The sequence below is a fragment of the Gracilinanus agilis genome, chromosome 3 (genome assembly GCF_016433145.1).
Source record: "Gracilinanus agilis isolate LMUSP501 chromosome 3, AgileGrace, whole genome shotgun sequence".
NCBI classification, from domain to species: domain Eukaryota; kingdom Metazoa; phylum Chordata; class Mammalia; order Didelphimorphia; family Didelphidae; genus Gracilinanus; species Gracilinanus agilis.
In genome coordinates this window covers 556,534,278-556,551,688 of record NC_058132.1, presented here as the reverse complement: position 1 = coordinate 556,551,688, position 17,411 = coordinate 556,534,278, and the positions used below count along the sequence as shown (strand labels likewise).

Genomic DNA, 17,411 nt, shown 5'->3' with positions numbered 1-17,411 from the left:
TGACTTTGCTTTGTGCACGTCTCTGTAAATCTTTTTGAGCAGTCTTAGACTTGCTGGAATAGCTTATAAAGATTTTCTTTGGTTTTACTTATTATTCCTTCTGGTGCATTTTTAGATTTTCACTGAGGAGGTTCATGGGGAAGTCTGGCTCTTGTGGTTCCTCATATGTCATTGTCATTTTAAATTCCATCCCCCTGGTGATTTTTAAGGTCTTCTAAACTTAAAATTTTGATAATCTATAGTAGGCACTGAAAAAAACTTATTAATTTATTTTAATGAAAAATAATTACCTTCATATTAGGAACATGAACCACATCACCATACTGATCCTTTGTTTGAACAGTAATTGTAGTAGGCCAACCACAACGGATATCATCTTTATTGAGAATCAATGATGTTTTCTGAGGATCAGCATAAGAATCTGGCTGGAGCCACCTATAGTGTTAAAATTATATATATTTAATGACATACTGAAATTTAAGTTAGGTATAATAAATATGAAAAAAACCAAAGCAATGTAAATCTTATAAATCAATTTTAATCACTACTAGGATTCACTAATTTTTCTTGCCATGTCTATTACTCAAAAAAATCCAGATAGTCCCAAAGTATAGGAATATAGTTTTTAAACAGTTAAAAAAAACTAAAACCCTTATCTTCCATCTTAGATTCAATACTTTGTATTGGTTCCAAGGCAGAAAAACAGTAAGGGCTAGGCAACTTGGGAGTTAAGTGACTTGCCCAGGGTCACACAGCTAGGATGTTACCTGAGGCCAGATTTGAACCCAGGACCTCCTGTCCTCCTGGTCTAGCTCTCTATTCACTGAATCCCCCAGCTGCCCCCAAAATAAAAAAAAAAAAAGATAATTTTAAACATCAAAAAAACTTCAAAAATGACTTCTATACTATAGAGTTAAGTTGTTTTTTTTTGCAAAGTTTAGGGACTTCAAAGACAATTTATAATCACTGAGTTCAACTCAAGTTTCAAAGCTGAAAGATCATGGCAAAACCAATCTATTCTTCATAGCTGTTCAGAACTAAAAAGAGCTAAACACCTAGAAAAAGTCACATTCAATACTTTATTTCTCATTTAGTTTTTAATCCCTGGCAGTCTCCTAAGTAGTCAAACAACTGAAACTGCTCTTGTAAAGGTTAACTCCTTTCTTTCTATCCTTGATCACATCTTCTTCTATATCCTTTAGAACCCTGTTTCCACAATCACTCACACTTTAGTATTCAACTTCTTACTTACTGGCTCATTTAGTTCTACCTACAAAGAGGATCAAATCTCGCCCATCTTAAAAAAAAACACCACCACCAAAACCAAAAAAAACCCTCATTTGAGAGTTTAAAAGTTTTTTATATTCATTGCATTATTTCACTCACTTTTTAAGTTATTCCAATGTAGCTTTTTACTTCAATAATTAACTTTAACTACAATCTCCCTAGTTAATGATGATCTCTTAATTGTTAAAACCCGTGGCCTTTTTTCAAGGTGCATCCTCCTTAACTTCTCTAAGGCAGTAGACACTACTATCCTGGATATTTTACTTTAAAAAAACTATTTATTTAGAATATTTTTCCTTGGTTAACATATTTCATGTTCTTTCCCTCCCCTCTTCCTTCTACCTCCCAGAGCTGACAAGCAATGGGTTATACATGTATGTTCTAAACCAGTGATGGGCAAACTACGGCCTGTGGGCCAGATGTGGTCCCCTGAAATGTTCTATCTGGATGCATGACATTATTCCTAATCTGACGAATACAATGAAACTGTGAAAGAGTTGCCTTAGAAACAGACTGACAGATGAGCATTTCCTTTCCTTTGGCCCCTCTTTAAAAAGTTTGCCCATCACTGTTCTAAACCTTTTTCCATATTATTAATATTTGCAATAGTGATCATTTAATGCCCAAATTGGATATTGTACTTTTTGCTTCTCCCTCTTAGCCCTATTACTACTTCTCAAGACTCCCTTTCTACCTCCCCCAACTATGTGTGTACCCCAGATTTCTATCTAGAACCCTATTACCTTCTTTCTCTACATGCTCCCCTCTTGGCAACCTCATCAGCTTGTGTGAATTAATATAATCATTCTTACACAGGTGACTCCCAGAACTACACATTCCGCCTAATCTCTCTCCTTAAACTCTAATCCTCTATTACTAGCTACCTATTGGTCATTAAACTGGATGTTCCATAAGCATCTCAAACTCAATATGACCAAATCAAAAAAAAAACAAAATTCACGATTTTTTCCTTCCAATCTACTTTTTTTTTTTTTAAATTTTTTTAAACCCTTAACTTCTGTGTATTGGCTCCTAGGTGGAAGAGTGGTAAGGGTGGGCAATGGGGGTCAAGTGACTTGCCCAGGGTCACACAGCTGGGAAGTATCTGAGGCAGGATTTGAACCTAGGACCTCCAGTCTCTAGGCCTGACTCTCAATCCACTGAGCTACCCAGTTGCCCCCCCCCCCCCCATCCAAATCTACTTTCTTTCATGAGTTTCTTTTCTTTTCTAAAGCATGCTTGAACAAAGCTGTGATGGAGAGAAGGGATCACACAAAAGAGAGGCTGTGGGGTAGGAACAGCAAGATTTGGCAACTGATTAGACATAATGGAGAAGAATGAGGCCTAATTGGTCTTTCTATCTCAAGTCGTTTCCCTTAGCTAATCTATCCCTTACATGGCTACCCAAAGTGCTATTCTTAAAGTAGAGGGCAAACCATATTATTTGTCTTCTGCTCAATAAACTCTAGAAGCTTCTTAATCTCTAAGGTTAAGTGAACACTCCTTTGCTTAGCTTTTAAAGCCCTTCAAAATTTAGTCCTAATCTAACTTTCCAGACTTATTATACCTGACTTCCCTTCTTGTTCTATTCAACAATCTAGGTAAAACTAAGACTTCTTGCTATTCCTTACACATGACACTGCATCTCCTATTCCCTTGATGTTATACTACTTCCTCACTTCTGCCTCTGAAAACTATTTTCCTTTAAACTCTGCTCAAGTGGCACCTGCTTCACGAAACCTTTCCTAATTCCCTTAGTTGCTAGTCTTCCTCCTAAAATTTGTTTACATTCATTTTGTAAGACAGTCTTATTTTTATATTTGATTTTCTCCATACTTAGTCCAGTGATTAGCACATCTTAAGTATTTACTAAGTTCTTATTCATTCTGTGTAAACTTATATGTATGCATATTGACACTGCTAAAAGAGTGCAAGCTCCTAATGTTATACCAACCTATTAATGGCATACTTTATAGAGGCTGACAAAATAATAACAAAATTTATTTAGAGGAACAAATGGTCTAGAGTCTGAAGCAAAATTTTAAGTAGGAGTTAAGGGGAAAAGCACTTCCAGATCTCAAATAATAAATCAAAATTCTTCAAAAATATTTAGCACTAATTAAAAACCAAAATAATATTGGTAGAAAAGACAAGACAAGGAAGAATCAGAAACAGTTCAACTTCATACTCTAGGGCTTGATAAAACCAAGAATAATTAACAGGGGGAAAACTATTTTTGAAAATATGGCAAGCAATTGGGTAGAATATAGCACAATAAACTTAAAATGGATATTCAACCTTAATATTAAAGGTCACATCATAAAAAGAAAAGAAGAGAAACAGATCAATCAATCAATAGGCAAGCATTTATTACCATAGTTAGGGAAAAAATTCTTCCTCAAATCCAAGAAAGAGGTAAACACAAAAGATAAAATGTGTAATTGTGAAAACAGGAAGTTGAAAAATTTTAGCACTAACCTAATCAATCCAATTGGGTAAGAAAAAAAGAATTTCATCAAGTATTTCTGAAGAGCCTAATATCCAAAATATGTAGGGAAAATAAACATATAAGACCAACAGCCATTCCCCAATAGATAAATGGTCAAAGAATATGAATAAACCATTCTAAAAATTAATTGTAAACTATTATTAACCATATGAAGAAGTGTTCCAAATAACTAACAATGAGAGAAATACAAATTTAAAAGATTCATTGTTTCTATTGGTACCAAGTAAATAGGCAAGGATGACAAAAGATGGGTACAGTTAATGCTAGAGAGAATATGGAAACACAGGCACATAATATAGACTGGTGGGGGAGCTATGAATTGGTGCAAAGGTTCTAAAAAAACAATTTGAAATTAGGCTACAAAAGGAAATAAATTGTCTACATTCACTGACCTACAGATCTGACTGCTGCTTATAAATCTCAAAAAGGCTGAAAGCAGAAAAGTTCCATATACAGCAGAGCAACATTTTTTGTAGAAGGAAATAACTGATAACAAATTATATATCTACTTATTGGGGAATGGTTAATCAAATGATGGAAATAAAAACAAGAGCATTAAGATTTTCAAAGCTATGAAACAAAATAGAGTATGACTACATGTTAAGAAATACTGAACACTTAGAACTAAGACAAGAATGGAAAAACATTTTAAAGTCAGTAGAGCCAGGAGAATAATATTAGTACATAAAACTACTGCAATAATGTAAATAGACTAAAAAAAAAAGAAAAAAGAAAATGGAATTATGTATAATTACAATGAGTAGGCTATTTCCAAATGAAATGAAATAAATGTACCTCTCTTCTTTCTTTGAAGAATTAAAGTAAAGTAAAAACAACAGATACAAAACAAAAATTTTTTTTAATAAGTTTCTTGAGGAAAATGACCAATTTCATTAATCCAGGTGTCTAGCACAGTACTCAGGAGACAGAATGCATTTAAATGAATGATGATTAACAATTCTCTTGATAGTCTTTTCACAGTTTTCATCCTTCTTGACCTGTATAGCTTTTGACACCATACAGTTTCTAAAAGAATATAAATATAAGTTAATCTATGAGAAACCAATAGGTGTTTTGGGCAACTGCCACTCACAGATTAAACTGAAGGATAGGGTATCAGAGCCTGAGTAAATCTGATAACCCTTTCAGTAAAGGAATGGCAGTTGGAATTACTGGTCTCTGTCACAAACCAGGGAATAACACAAAGATTAACTACCCACACACTATGGGTTCTTTGAGGTGAGAGAAAACAAACAGGAAGGAAAAGAAAAATAGTTTTAATGTATAAAAAGGTTAAGGAGAGTGGGAGAGGTATTTCTCTAACTAGGATTAGCTAACTGACAAGAAATGGAGTCCTAAAAGAGAGTTTTTCTGTCATCTCAACTTCAGTCAGGCTGACAACCTTGACTGAGTACTAGAGGAAGAGAGCTGGGTTTTGGGATTTCTCACAAATGGTCCACGCTGTTTCCTTGATGGCTTCAGGAAAACAGGAACCAACTCCTTGCACAGCCAATAATCCAAGAGATATGCCTGTAAACTGTCCACCAGAAAACAGACATTATCCACTACCATGGGTTGTCTTGAGAGATGTTGCTTTCAAGCTTCTCCAATCCCAAAGATCCCAAGCTCATGGAGTCACTGCTGGCTGGACTTCTCCTCCAAACTCCTCTCACACCAGCCCTGACAGTTTCACTCCTCCCCCAACTGCATTCCAATACAGAATGCTCAAAGCTGACAGCCAAGCTCCTTTAAATTTCTATTCTATTCCCTAAATTACTTCATTACATTTCCCCTCTTTGCACAAAGCCAAAATAGTATTTCACACAACATTTTGGTATTTGTGCACTACGGACTAAACTAAAATTCTAACCCAGAATATCAAACAATCTACATTAACTCTGTTCTATCTAACACTACCTTAGTCTACCCTATTCTAAGGATTTTAACAAGGAAAGGTAAAAGGACAAATACATTTAACAATTATATATTTCAAAGCACAGAATAACAAGTAACAAAGTAAAATTCCAAGAAAATTAACAAAATCAACAAATATGGAATCTCAACACAAAATTCAAGCACAACCATCAAACACAATTTTAAAACTAATACAGAAACATTCTACCAACTAATAAATGCAAACAAGCTTGGAGAAAAATACATTTTAACACAACATTGCATAAGGTTTTACATCAAATTCCAACAAAACATCAAACTCACTTATACAAATTACATTTAAATGTTTGCAACTCAATTAGTATTAAATTATTCACATAACTTACATTTATACATATATACATATGATACATACAACATATACATGCATGATATACATATGTACACATAACATACATACAAATATACATAATACAACACTTACAATATATGAGCACTATTTATACTTATTTACACATCTATTTACATTTGTGATATGTATTCTATGTTATATGTTCTTCACATAATGTAATTTTTGCTATGTTTGTTGTATTTGCGCAGTAATACATTAGTACCTTATCTTATCCTCTAATCTAATCTAATACTATTCCTATTTCATTAAACTATTCTAAACTATCCCTAAGTTATTAGTATGTTAGTCTAGCTATATACTAACTAAATAACTAGCTAATTTTGTTAGTAACTAACTATCCATTGTTAGTACTTACTTATCCTATAACTAATTCTAATCCTGTTATTATTTATAAATTGTTTTATTCCACAAGGAATACAATGTATCCTAACATGTTTGTGTTGTATGTATCTGCTTTGATATGTTGTTACTTTGCTATATTGTGTTGCAATATGTTACTGTTGGATGGATGATACCTACCAAAACTTCAGATCTCCTTCAGATCTCCTTTCTCCTTATGATGTTCCATTCTTCAATGAAACCTTCTCTTTTCTCTGTTTTCCTCTTCTCCTTTTCTACATTGAAGTTCTTGATAGAATTATGTACAATGTTGGATGCATATGAGTATGTAGTGACACTATTTACATTACCCAAACTTCTTTCAAACCATTAGTCCAAATTGTCCATGATTAATCCTCTTTGGAAATTCCTTTTAATACAAAGTCTTTATCAGTTTAATTACATAAGTTCATCAGTCTTAGTACAATGTCCATTAATCTTGAATCCTAAATCCTCTTCATCCATCGATGTCCTCTTACATCTGAATGTCCTCTTCCGCTGGAATGGTCCTCTCCTTACTGAACTTTCTGACTGCAGACTCTAATTTACTGAAGATCTCAACTTACACAATTTCATCTTCTTCATTATGAACAATTTCTACATTTTCATTATCTATACCATGTGCTAATTTAATATGAGAACAATGATACCACGAATCTCTACTGTAATACTTTTACAGAAGATGGTGAAACTAAAACAACTGTATAATGACCTACCCAACTTTGTTCAGTTGCCAATGTTTCAGCAAAATTTTTCACACAGACTATATATCACCTGGTTGAAAATTATGAATAGAATAATCCAATGGACCAGATTGAACTAATACTCCCATATCCTGTATTTCTCTTAGCCTCTGCTGTAAAGCACTTAAATATGAAGCAATTTGGCAATCATCTCCTAAGACTAATGCATAAACAGCCTTACAAGTCTTTGCTTGTAGTGGAGCATGTCCAAAGAGCATCTCATATGATGATATATGTAGCTGCTCTTGGTCTAGTATGTAGGTAAAATAAAGCTATGGGAAGAATATCTGGCCATTTGAGATGAGTTTCAGCACAGAGTTTCCCAACCATAGTCTTGAGTTCCCTATTCATATGCTCCACCTGACCTGAACTTTGTGGGAGATAAGGAACATGATATTTAGGTATTATTCCCTAGATCAGGGGTCGACAACCTTTTTGGCCGTGAGAGCCATAAATGCCACATTTTTTAAAATGTAATTTCGTGAGAGCCGTACAGTGCTCACAGTGTATGCTCTTGTAACAGTGCATGTTCCTGTAACAGCACCTGAAAAAAAATTGACTTTATGGCTCCTGCAGAAAGAGCCAGATATGACTCAAGAGCCATACGTTGCCGACCCCTGCCCTAGATTCTCATACTCTTCTAAGGATATCCTGAGTAAAATGAGATTCCTTATCTGGATCTATGGTATACCGAATCTAGGAACAATTTCCTTGAGTAACACTTTCACCACAAAGCTTTGATGGAAAAGCTTCAGGCCACTTAGTTAGTCTATCAACTATCATTAGACAATACTTGTATCTTCCAGCTTTAGGCATACAGATATAATCAATCTATAAACTCTTGAATGGACAATATACTAAAGGTCTACCACGCAAACCTTTCTTTCTGAATGCACTGATTGAACTTCTGGCAGACAGAACAACTGTTACAGATCTTATTTGCAGCAGTACTTATTTCTGGTGCAACCCGTTATCTCTTGATGGAATCTACAACAGCTTGTGTACCAAAATGACCTTTTGTGTGTATAGTTTGAAGAGGTATACAAGTCTTTTGGTAACAATGGTCTTCCTGTATCAGTAATCCATATCCCATGTTCTTTCCTAGCTCCAAATTTATCCTTCCATTTCTGGATATTTGAGTCTACATATGCTTTTTCTAGATCATCAGAATCAAGAGATATTAAATTCATTATATAAACTGGAGCTTTCTGGGCAGCATACTTTGCAGTGATATCAGCCCTATGATTACTTTTAGAGACTGAATCTCTACCACTAGTATGACTCTGACAATGAGTTACTGCCAGCTGTTTTGGCTTTTGGATTGCTTCTAAAAACTCAGTTATTATTCCTGCATGAGCTATTTGTTTTCCTGATCCAGTAATAAAACCTCATTGTTTCCAGATCTTTCTTGTTGCATGGCAAACAGAGAATGCATATCGAGAGTCCATGTAAATATTTGCCCTTTTACCTTCAGCTAGAAGACAGGCTTGTTTCAGTGCCACTAATTCTGCACCCTGTGCACTAAGATTACTAGGTAATGAGCCATACCACAGTGTCTCAAAATCTGTGACAACTGCAGCTCTAGTACATCTGATTCCATTACACAAATATGATGATCCATCTGTGAATAATACCAAGTCTGGATTTTCGAGTGAAGTGTCTTTCAAATCCATCCTAGGCATATCCACAAGATCTACTACCTTAACACATTCATGCAATGGTTCACTGTTCTTTGGTAAATCAGGAAGAAGACCAGCTGGACTTAATACACTACACCTCTTCAACTGCACATTCTCACTACCTAAGAGAATAATTTCATACTTAGATATTCGTTGGCCTGAATATGCTTGAGTACAAAATTTCCTCATTAGTGCCTCTATTTGATGTGAACAATAGACCTCTAAAGGACATCCTGAAACTAGACCAGCTGACTTATGAACCAACACGGCTGTTGTTGCTACCCCCCTTAGACAGGGTACTGTCCCTGCAGCTATTGAATCAAACTGACAACTATAGTATCCTATTGGATGATAACTTTGTCCTAGAGTATGTGTCAGCACACCAGTAGCTATACCTTTTGTTTCATTTACAAACAGCTGAAAAGGTTTCTCATAGTCTGGGATTCCTAATGCAGGGGCATATAAAATAGCTTCTTTCAGCTTATCTAAGGCTAAACAATGTTCAGGCTTTAGTTTCAGAGGTTCTGGTTCTGTATTCCTGGTCAGATCTGTCAAACACTTAGTGATCTCACTATATCCAGGAATCCACTGTCTATAGAAACCAGTAGTTCCAAGAATAGCTCTAAGTTGTTTTTTAGTTTTAGATGCACTTAATTTTTGTATATCTGCTTTCTCTTTTGTGTGATACTTCTGGAACCCTCTGACAACACAAATCTAAGATATTGCACTCAAGGCAAAATCCATTGTAATTTTGCCTTGGAGATCTTATGCCCTCGCTTGTATAACTCAATCAAAATAATCTTGCTGTCTCTAAAACACACCTTTGCATTTGGGATGCTAAAAGAGCATCATCCACAAAATGCACCAATTTACTCTCTTTAAACTTAATTCGTTTTTACATCTTGATTTAGAATTTGAGAGAACTGGCTAGGTAAGTCTGTATACCATTGTAGAAGACAAGTCCAGGTCCACTGAGTCTTCTCCCAAGTGACAGCAAAGATCTTTTGAGAATCCTCATGAATCGTATTGAGAAAAACGCAGAGCATAAATTTACCACGGTGAAATATCTAGCCTGACTTGGAATGGAAGAAATTATAGCATCTGGACTTGGCTCAAGTGGATGAGTCTTGATGACATAATGATTTACCACTCTTAGATCTTGAATAAATAGGTATACAGGTCGGCCATTTTTATCTATTTTTGACTTCTTTATAGGCAAAATTGGTGTATTGTGCTCAGAAAAGCAAAGTATAATTATCCTTTGTTGGATTAGGGACTCAATTATTGGTTTTATACTTTCTATTGCTTCCTTAGTCAAGGGATATTGAGGCACACAGGGAACTGGTCCATCCTTTGTCCTCACTCTGACTGGAACAGCTGATTTTAACAATCCTACATCTGTGGATGATTTTGACCACAAATCGTCAGGTATTGGATAGAGAATACCTTTTTTTTTAAACTTGCTCCTCTTTTGGCTTTTGTGACACTGATCTTTCCTATATTCTTATAGTACCTGTAATAATTCAATCTGGGTTTCCTTTACTGGGTGATTGTCCATAACCTACTTCCTAACTATGAGAGTCCCCTAAAGCTCTTTCCTGGGCTTTCTTCTGTCAACTCTCTCTATGTGTTCCCAACTGTTTTATTTCTATACAGATGAATGATCAAAGTTATATATCCAGCCCAAATGCTTACTTATTCTGTGCTTTAGGTATCTCAGGCTCAATGCATCAAGAACAGAATTAATTTTCTACTTTCCCATTCTCCCCCTTTGAATCAAATCTATTCTAACCTTTCCTTTCAATTGAGGGCATCAAAATCTTTCATTACTCGAGTTCACAATTACGGTCATATTTCACTCTTTATTACCCTTTTACTACCCCTGCTTTCTTTATTCCACTTCTACAATATCTTTTAAACAAGTTCCCTTATTAATAATAATGATAATTATAACAATGAGGGTAAACATTTTTTGTGCGTTTACATATACACAGAATACTTTCAGAATTTGCCTAACACTCGGCACATATTTTATTTCATCTTAACTCATAGCCACAATCCTAGTTAAGGTCCTAGATTATTAAAATAGCCTCTAGAGTATCTTTATATTTCAAGTTGCTCTCCTCTGTAATCCATCTTTCCCATGTTTTCCAAAAAAATCTTTCAAAAACACAATTCTGACCATGGTTCTCCCTTTACCAAAGCCTTCAGAATCTCTATACTGCTTCTGGGGATAAAATACAAACTTTTAAAATTCAGCAATTAAAGCCTTTCACAACCATGATCTAATCTACATTGCAAGTAATTTTATACCATGCCTCTTCTAATCTACATTCCAGCAAATTTGCTTACACACTATTCCTACCAATCCAATTCCTATTTGTGACTTTCCATAATATTTTTGGATGGTCCTCTCTCAATTCCACAATAATACTTAGCTTCCTTTAAGACTAACTTTGGGTGTCTCCTCTTATGGAAAGACGTTCTTGATATCCTAAGCCAACTTATTGTTTACTTACTGATCTGTTAAAAAGTTGTAAGTTGATAGCTAGGTGACTCAGTGGATAAAAAACCAGGCCTGGAAACAGAGGTCCAGGATTAAAATCTGGACCTGAATGACCCTAGGCAAGTCACTTAACTTCAATTGCCTACTTGGAACATATACTTAGTATTTATTCTAAGATAGAAAGTAATTTTAAAGTTAAAAAAAAAAAAGTTATAGCCTTTCCCTTAACCCCTTCTTGAATGAAAGAGAAATAAGGACAAAGACTATTTTCCACTTCACATCTTCATAGTTCCACAGTGTTTGCACACTGAATGTGCTTAATAAATGTTTTCTGAATTGTTATTAAAAGATTTGGCATTAGAATCTTCTTAAAAATCAAAAAGTAGGCCCAGGAAAGTTATTTATGAAATATATACACAGTTGACAATGTCTTTTCTCATCTAAAAATGATTTCTTTTCATGAGGAGCCCCTGTCTTGCTTTTTACTTAATAATTTCATTAATTTAGCTGGACTGAGTACAGAAGCAAATCTAATTTCAATCTCCTTTTTTTTTAAAAAAAAAGAAGTAAAATCACAAAGAAAACACAATTGTTTGCCCCTTAAAAAATTACACCAAAACCTCATGCTACTTGACTCAACATTTGCACGCATATCTAGATTTCGATTATGATAAGATCTATTCTTGAAATAAAATTCTCTAAACAATAAAACATTTTAAAGGCATTTTGGCATTTTTGTCCTTTAGAATAAAAGTTACAAATTTTACAGTAGCATGATGTGATGTGCAGCACTTGGAGGACTTGAAAAATCTGGGATAATGTTCTTCCTCTGACTTATATTAGTCTGGGGACCATGGCTAGTCAGTAAACCGCTCAGTGCCCCAGACAAATCTCAGAGACTCTATAGATCAACTGCCTGCCAATTTGCATTAGTGGAGGAAGTTGAGGGTAGAGTATGGGAAGAGAGATCCTTTTTTATTTTTTGCATTTATTCATAAAGCTAAAGTATTATCATTTTATGCTGTATGTCAAAATTAATTTTCTTACTATAGTAGTTTCAAAGTTAAAAAATGAAGGAAGCAAAAAGAAGGAATGAAATTAGATCACAAAATATATTACCTTGCAAGTCGTCCACCACTGGATCCTGGGACACAGGCAATGAAATCTTCCAAGAATGACTGTTCGTTGCTTTGAATCTGAAGTGGCAAGCTTCCTTCAAGAGCTTCTAGTATAGTTGGTGAATGAGAAAGAGCTAAACCTTTTCCAAGAATGCCAGAATGAGTTTTGCATACCTATTTGACAAAACAGAAAACTGAAACATCAGCTCATGGAAAAATTATTATATATGATACACCCACAAAGAGGATTCTTTAAAACCAGCATATTTTCATCATAAAAAGTCTGTCCCATAGGCCAGAAAACTTTCAAAGCTCAGGTAAAATTATATTGGGATAATGTTGAAGGCCAATCAGAGAAATAGGGTCTTTGATAGAGCCTTTTATCTGGATTCCCATCAAGATCAATAGGGCTGATACAGCTATGTAATTGATCCTGATGGCCTAAGCCTGAAAGGCTGGGCTGGGAGCAGGATGGTTAATCCAAAATAATTGACCCCTCTCGGAGGCTCCTTTTATAATTGGAAGTCATTGAGAGAAATAGAGTCTGTAATAGATATTTTAATCTGGACTCCATTACAAGATAAACGACAGGTAACACTGTGTGTTTGATCTTTCTTCCTTGCAAGGCAGGACACAGACAGGATGGTTGTGTCTAAGATAAAAATCTTGACTCCTCTCTCTTTGATTCCTTTTATAATCCACACCTTTTCTTATTGGAAAGCATTATAATCTAATTTTCTAGGAAAGCTTTAAGTTCCTAGTAAACCAGCAGTTAAAGAGTTAATAGTTTTTCTCCAAGACATTAAACAAAAACTTTGCCTGGACTGTGAAACTGTTTCCCAGACTACTCAAGGTCAAAAGCAGGAAAAGTCAGACAATCCCTCATCCAGCCAGGTGCATTCCTCCTAATAAAGTAAAAGGTCCACTCATGAAGTATATCTTTAAAATATAGAAACTTTTCCCAGAACTAGCTTTTAGATAATATTGAGACTCATTCCTAACCTTGAATTTTTTTTTTTCCTTATCCAGTTTACTCTTTATGGGAGAAACTTTTGTAAGTCATATGTCAATCATGATCTAACCCCTTCCTATACTCTATTGTGCTTTGTAAAACCATATACCAATCATGATATAATTCTGTAACTTTGGCATGTCTGCACGGCTGCAAAACTTCTTTGTGCTTTTGTGTGAAATAGGTTTTGAATTCTGTATATATTAAACTTGAAGGTCCATGTCAAATTGGAACAGTCATGAGCTAATCAAGAGCCACTGTTCTCAAGTCTTTTCGTCCTTAATAATCCGACACCACTTTAGGCCATTCAAAAGCCTGTCAGTATATAGAGCTGGACCTCTATAGGATAAGTATATAAACAATTAGCATTTAATACCTCTATTTTCTCTGGCTCCTTTCCATTCAATATAAAGTAAAAATCGGCAAAAAATGTGATCAGATGCTCTATTTCTAATTCCTCTTCACAATCTGGCACCATTCTACCTTTACAGTCTTATCTCTACTCCTCTCCATATATTCCGGTTAATATTTACTATTCTAACCCATATCTAGTATAGAGGTAGTGATGCCCTACATATACCTTTGTTCAAGTTGTTGCCTATGCCCCAAATGTATCCTCCTAACTCCAGTGAATTTATATAATTTCTACCAATGTCAGCCCCTTCTTGAAGCCTTCCTATTTATAGTCCAATCAATTTGGACTCTATTCTTCCCCCTTGTTTGGTTATTTCAGTCATGTTGACTCTTTGTGATCTCCATTTGGGGATTTCTTGGGAAAGATAGTAGAGTAGTTTGTTAATTCCTTCTCCAATTAATTTTACAGATGAGGAACCCAAGACAAAGTGTGTTATTTAGAATTTCTGAGGTACCATTTTAGAGGTATTAAGCCTCAAGATATGTAGACATATGACAACTTCCTGTGGACATGTGGGGGACTTCGAAACTACATTTCCCATGGTCCAATGGGTTTCCTGTTTTGGATGACGTCTTCAAGGTAAAGTTCAGCTTTAAATATTGGGAAGTTGGGCGTGACTTCCTCTTTTGCTACTCAGACAAGATGAGGGAAGGTAGGGAGCATTAATGGCTGAGGCGGCAATTTTAAATTTTTACAGGCACATGGTTGATTTTATTCTACCAACATGGACCTAAATAAAATATTAGTTTTCCTCATAATATCAGCCCTTATCATTTTTAATTGTTACATTTTTGGTGACAAGAAGTTTGGAATTTGGACTCTCAATTTTTCAGATAGCCTACCAAGCCATGCAACTCTGAGACACCTCCGGATCCTTGGAGCCTCAGACTTGCTCTTTTTCCTCTCTTGCTCTTCTCCCTATTCTCCCCAGCCTCGAGGCTGCTTTTCAGGGAAAGTAAAAAAATGCTTTGAATGCTCTTCCCTCTATTTCCCAGATCATCAACCACAGTAGACTCATAATTAGACTTGCTGAAATTAAATTCATATATAATTATATTACATAACATTAAAAAACTAATATATACAGCATACTATATATATAGTAATATAGTAGCCAATATACATTATTTTACTTTTCCTATATAATAGACAAGAAAATTGAAGCATTTTGTGACTTCTGGTGAGAATTAAGGCAACAGGCAGAGCAATAATCTTTTACCTAGGCAGCAAGAAAGTTCAGTGACTATAATGCTGCCCTTGGAGTTCAGACTGGAGGTTCAAATTCCACTTTGGATATATTAGCTGTGTAATACTGAACAAATTACAATCTTTTCAGCCTCAGATCTCTCATATGCAAAATGGGAATTAAAACACCTGTCTTCACAAGATTTGCTTTGAGGATCAAATGATATAATATATATAAAATGCTTTGTAAACTTTCAGGTCCTATTTATATGCTAATAACAATAATTATTATTATAATCTGGAGTGTATGCTATTCTCTAAATCATAATGTTTCCTCCAATGATAAACAATGACATGTTTTTCTTATTTCTTAAGGTAATAGAATAAATAGTTAGAATGAACAAGGGCATATGTTAAATCTTTCTGACAAATCAGAACATATTTTGCTCAAACTACTTGTATGGAGAACGTTATTGCACTGGTCTTTTTCTACAGAGATATGTGACCCTTTTGCTAGTACATTTTTCATAAAAGAAATTGAGTAGAAGGCTCAATGACAGTAAAATTCTGATCTGTAAACAAAGACAGCAATATAAGTCTCCTAGAAAGATATAATCCAAATAAAATGTTAATAAAATAACTTTCCAGCAAGTACACATTCAATAATTTCACTGTTGCCCTAGAGTTAATTTCATAGTTTCTAAATGTTTTTCAAATCCAAAGTTTGATAATATTGTGAATATGCATATTACTTTGAAATTAGTGGTCAAATACAATTTTGGATTCATGTCTTACTTGCAACATAAAGTATAATATATTTACCTGCAGAGCAGCCTCTTCAAGAATTTCAAGATCTTCCTCCAATTCATTACCTGCTGCACAAATTAAATGTTTTGATGAAGAATGTTAAAACACAATTCTGCATTAAAATTCCAATATGTTATTAAAAACTTTACAATTATTTTGTACAGAATGTGGTTAAAAATATAAGATGAAATTTGTAACATGTATTTAACATAAAACCACATACTATTTTTATAGCTATCCCTTTTTAATCTAATAATTTCATTCTTATATTGAAAAGAATTATGCTACCTCAAACTATTGGACTTTTAGCTAACTTGTTTAACTCCTAATTATTTCTGAGATTCTGATACCAAAGAGCTATGATTACTTAGCATTAGATATCAGTTAATGGCAAAGGAAGCTATATTTAGAATCTAATGTTTACTTTGCAGTTACTTGAAAGACTTGAAAGAAATTTTAAGCTAGAGTGAAAACATTTTACAGAAAAGGAACTGATGGATGTGGGAAATGTTTGGTAAATGCTTTAAATATATGCTTTACATTCAAGCAATGATGTGTTTCTATAAAACCACAATTGGCATGATTAATTATAATCAGTTTTTAGATTAGGAATGTAGTGGGGTGATGTAGGAAAGAAATGAATTAAAAGGAGTGCTGCCTGACTACAGGAATACAGTAACAGGCCTAGATGACATAGCTTTCCTCAGTCAGAGATCTAGAATAAATATATTTTACTTAGAATAAAGGCCCTTCTGGCAGCAAGACTGGTGATTTAAAGTAAAAAGTAGCTGGGAGGAAGGCATTATGAGGAGGAAATACAGTGGTTTCTGTGTGCATCTGTGTGTGAGAAAGAAAGAAAGGAAAATATATATTTAAGTGTGTAGGTGATATGGCATAAGACAATGTCTGAGTAAATACAGTATTACTTACCAATAGGAAGTGCTAGATCCTTTTTCATTAAAGCTGCTGCACAAACCCCACCAAGATTGGCTAATTCTTTTTCCAATTGAATAATTCCCTATAAAATTACAAATTTAAATTCTTACTCAAAATTTTGTGCCTGATGTCAATACTCAGGTTAGTATAATGTGTTTCTATAAAACCACAATTGGCATGATATGGGATCTCAAAAAATATGCTTTCATTCCCAGGCAAGTTACCGAACACCCATTGCCTAGCCCTTATCACTCTTATGTCTGGGAAACAATAGACAGTATTGATTCTAAGATGACGGTCAAGGGATTAAAAAAAATACATTTGAACACACTCGGGAAAATTGTGTTACATAACTACTGAAGTAATTCCAGGAGAAAACCAATTCTTCTCCAATAGTTGGTTAATACACATGATAAGGACTTCAAATATGTTTATTAATCAACAGAACTTTATTAACCAATAACTGAAAAATTTGGTTAAAATTTTATCCTTTATTTTGTTTTGTTTTGTTGAATGAAATTCTAGACATTT

General features: G+C 34.4%; 1 protein-coding gene across 1 annotated transcript in view; it reads right to left on the bottom strand.

The window, feature by feature from the left end:
* MYCBP2 (MYC binding protein 2) overlaps positions 1-17,411 on the bottom strand; it is a 344,646-nt gene that overhangs the window by 123,047 nt on the left and 204,188 nt on the right. Inside the window, exons 43-46 of the mRNA XM_044670580.1 lie at positions 16,875-16,962; positions 15,960-16,009; positions 12,527-12,699; positions 291-435 (exon numbers count right to left, since the gene is read on the bottom strand). Coding sequence (XP_044526515.1) covers positions 291-435; positions 12,527-12,699; positions 15,960-16,009; positions 16,875-16,962 — 456 coding nt within the window. The remainder of the gene's footprint in view (positions 1-290; positions 436-12,526; positions 12,700-15,959; positions 16,010-16,874; positions 16,963-17,411) is intronic.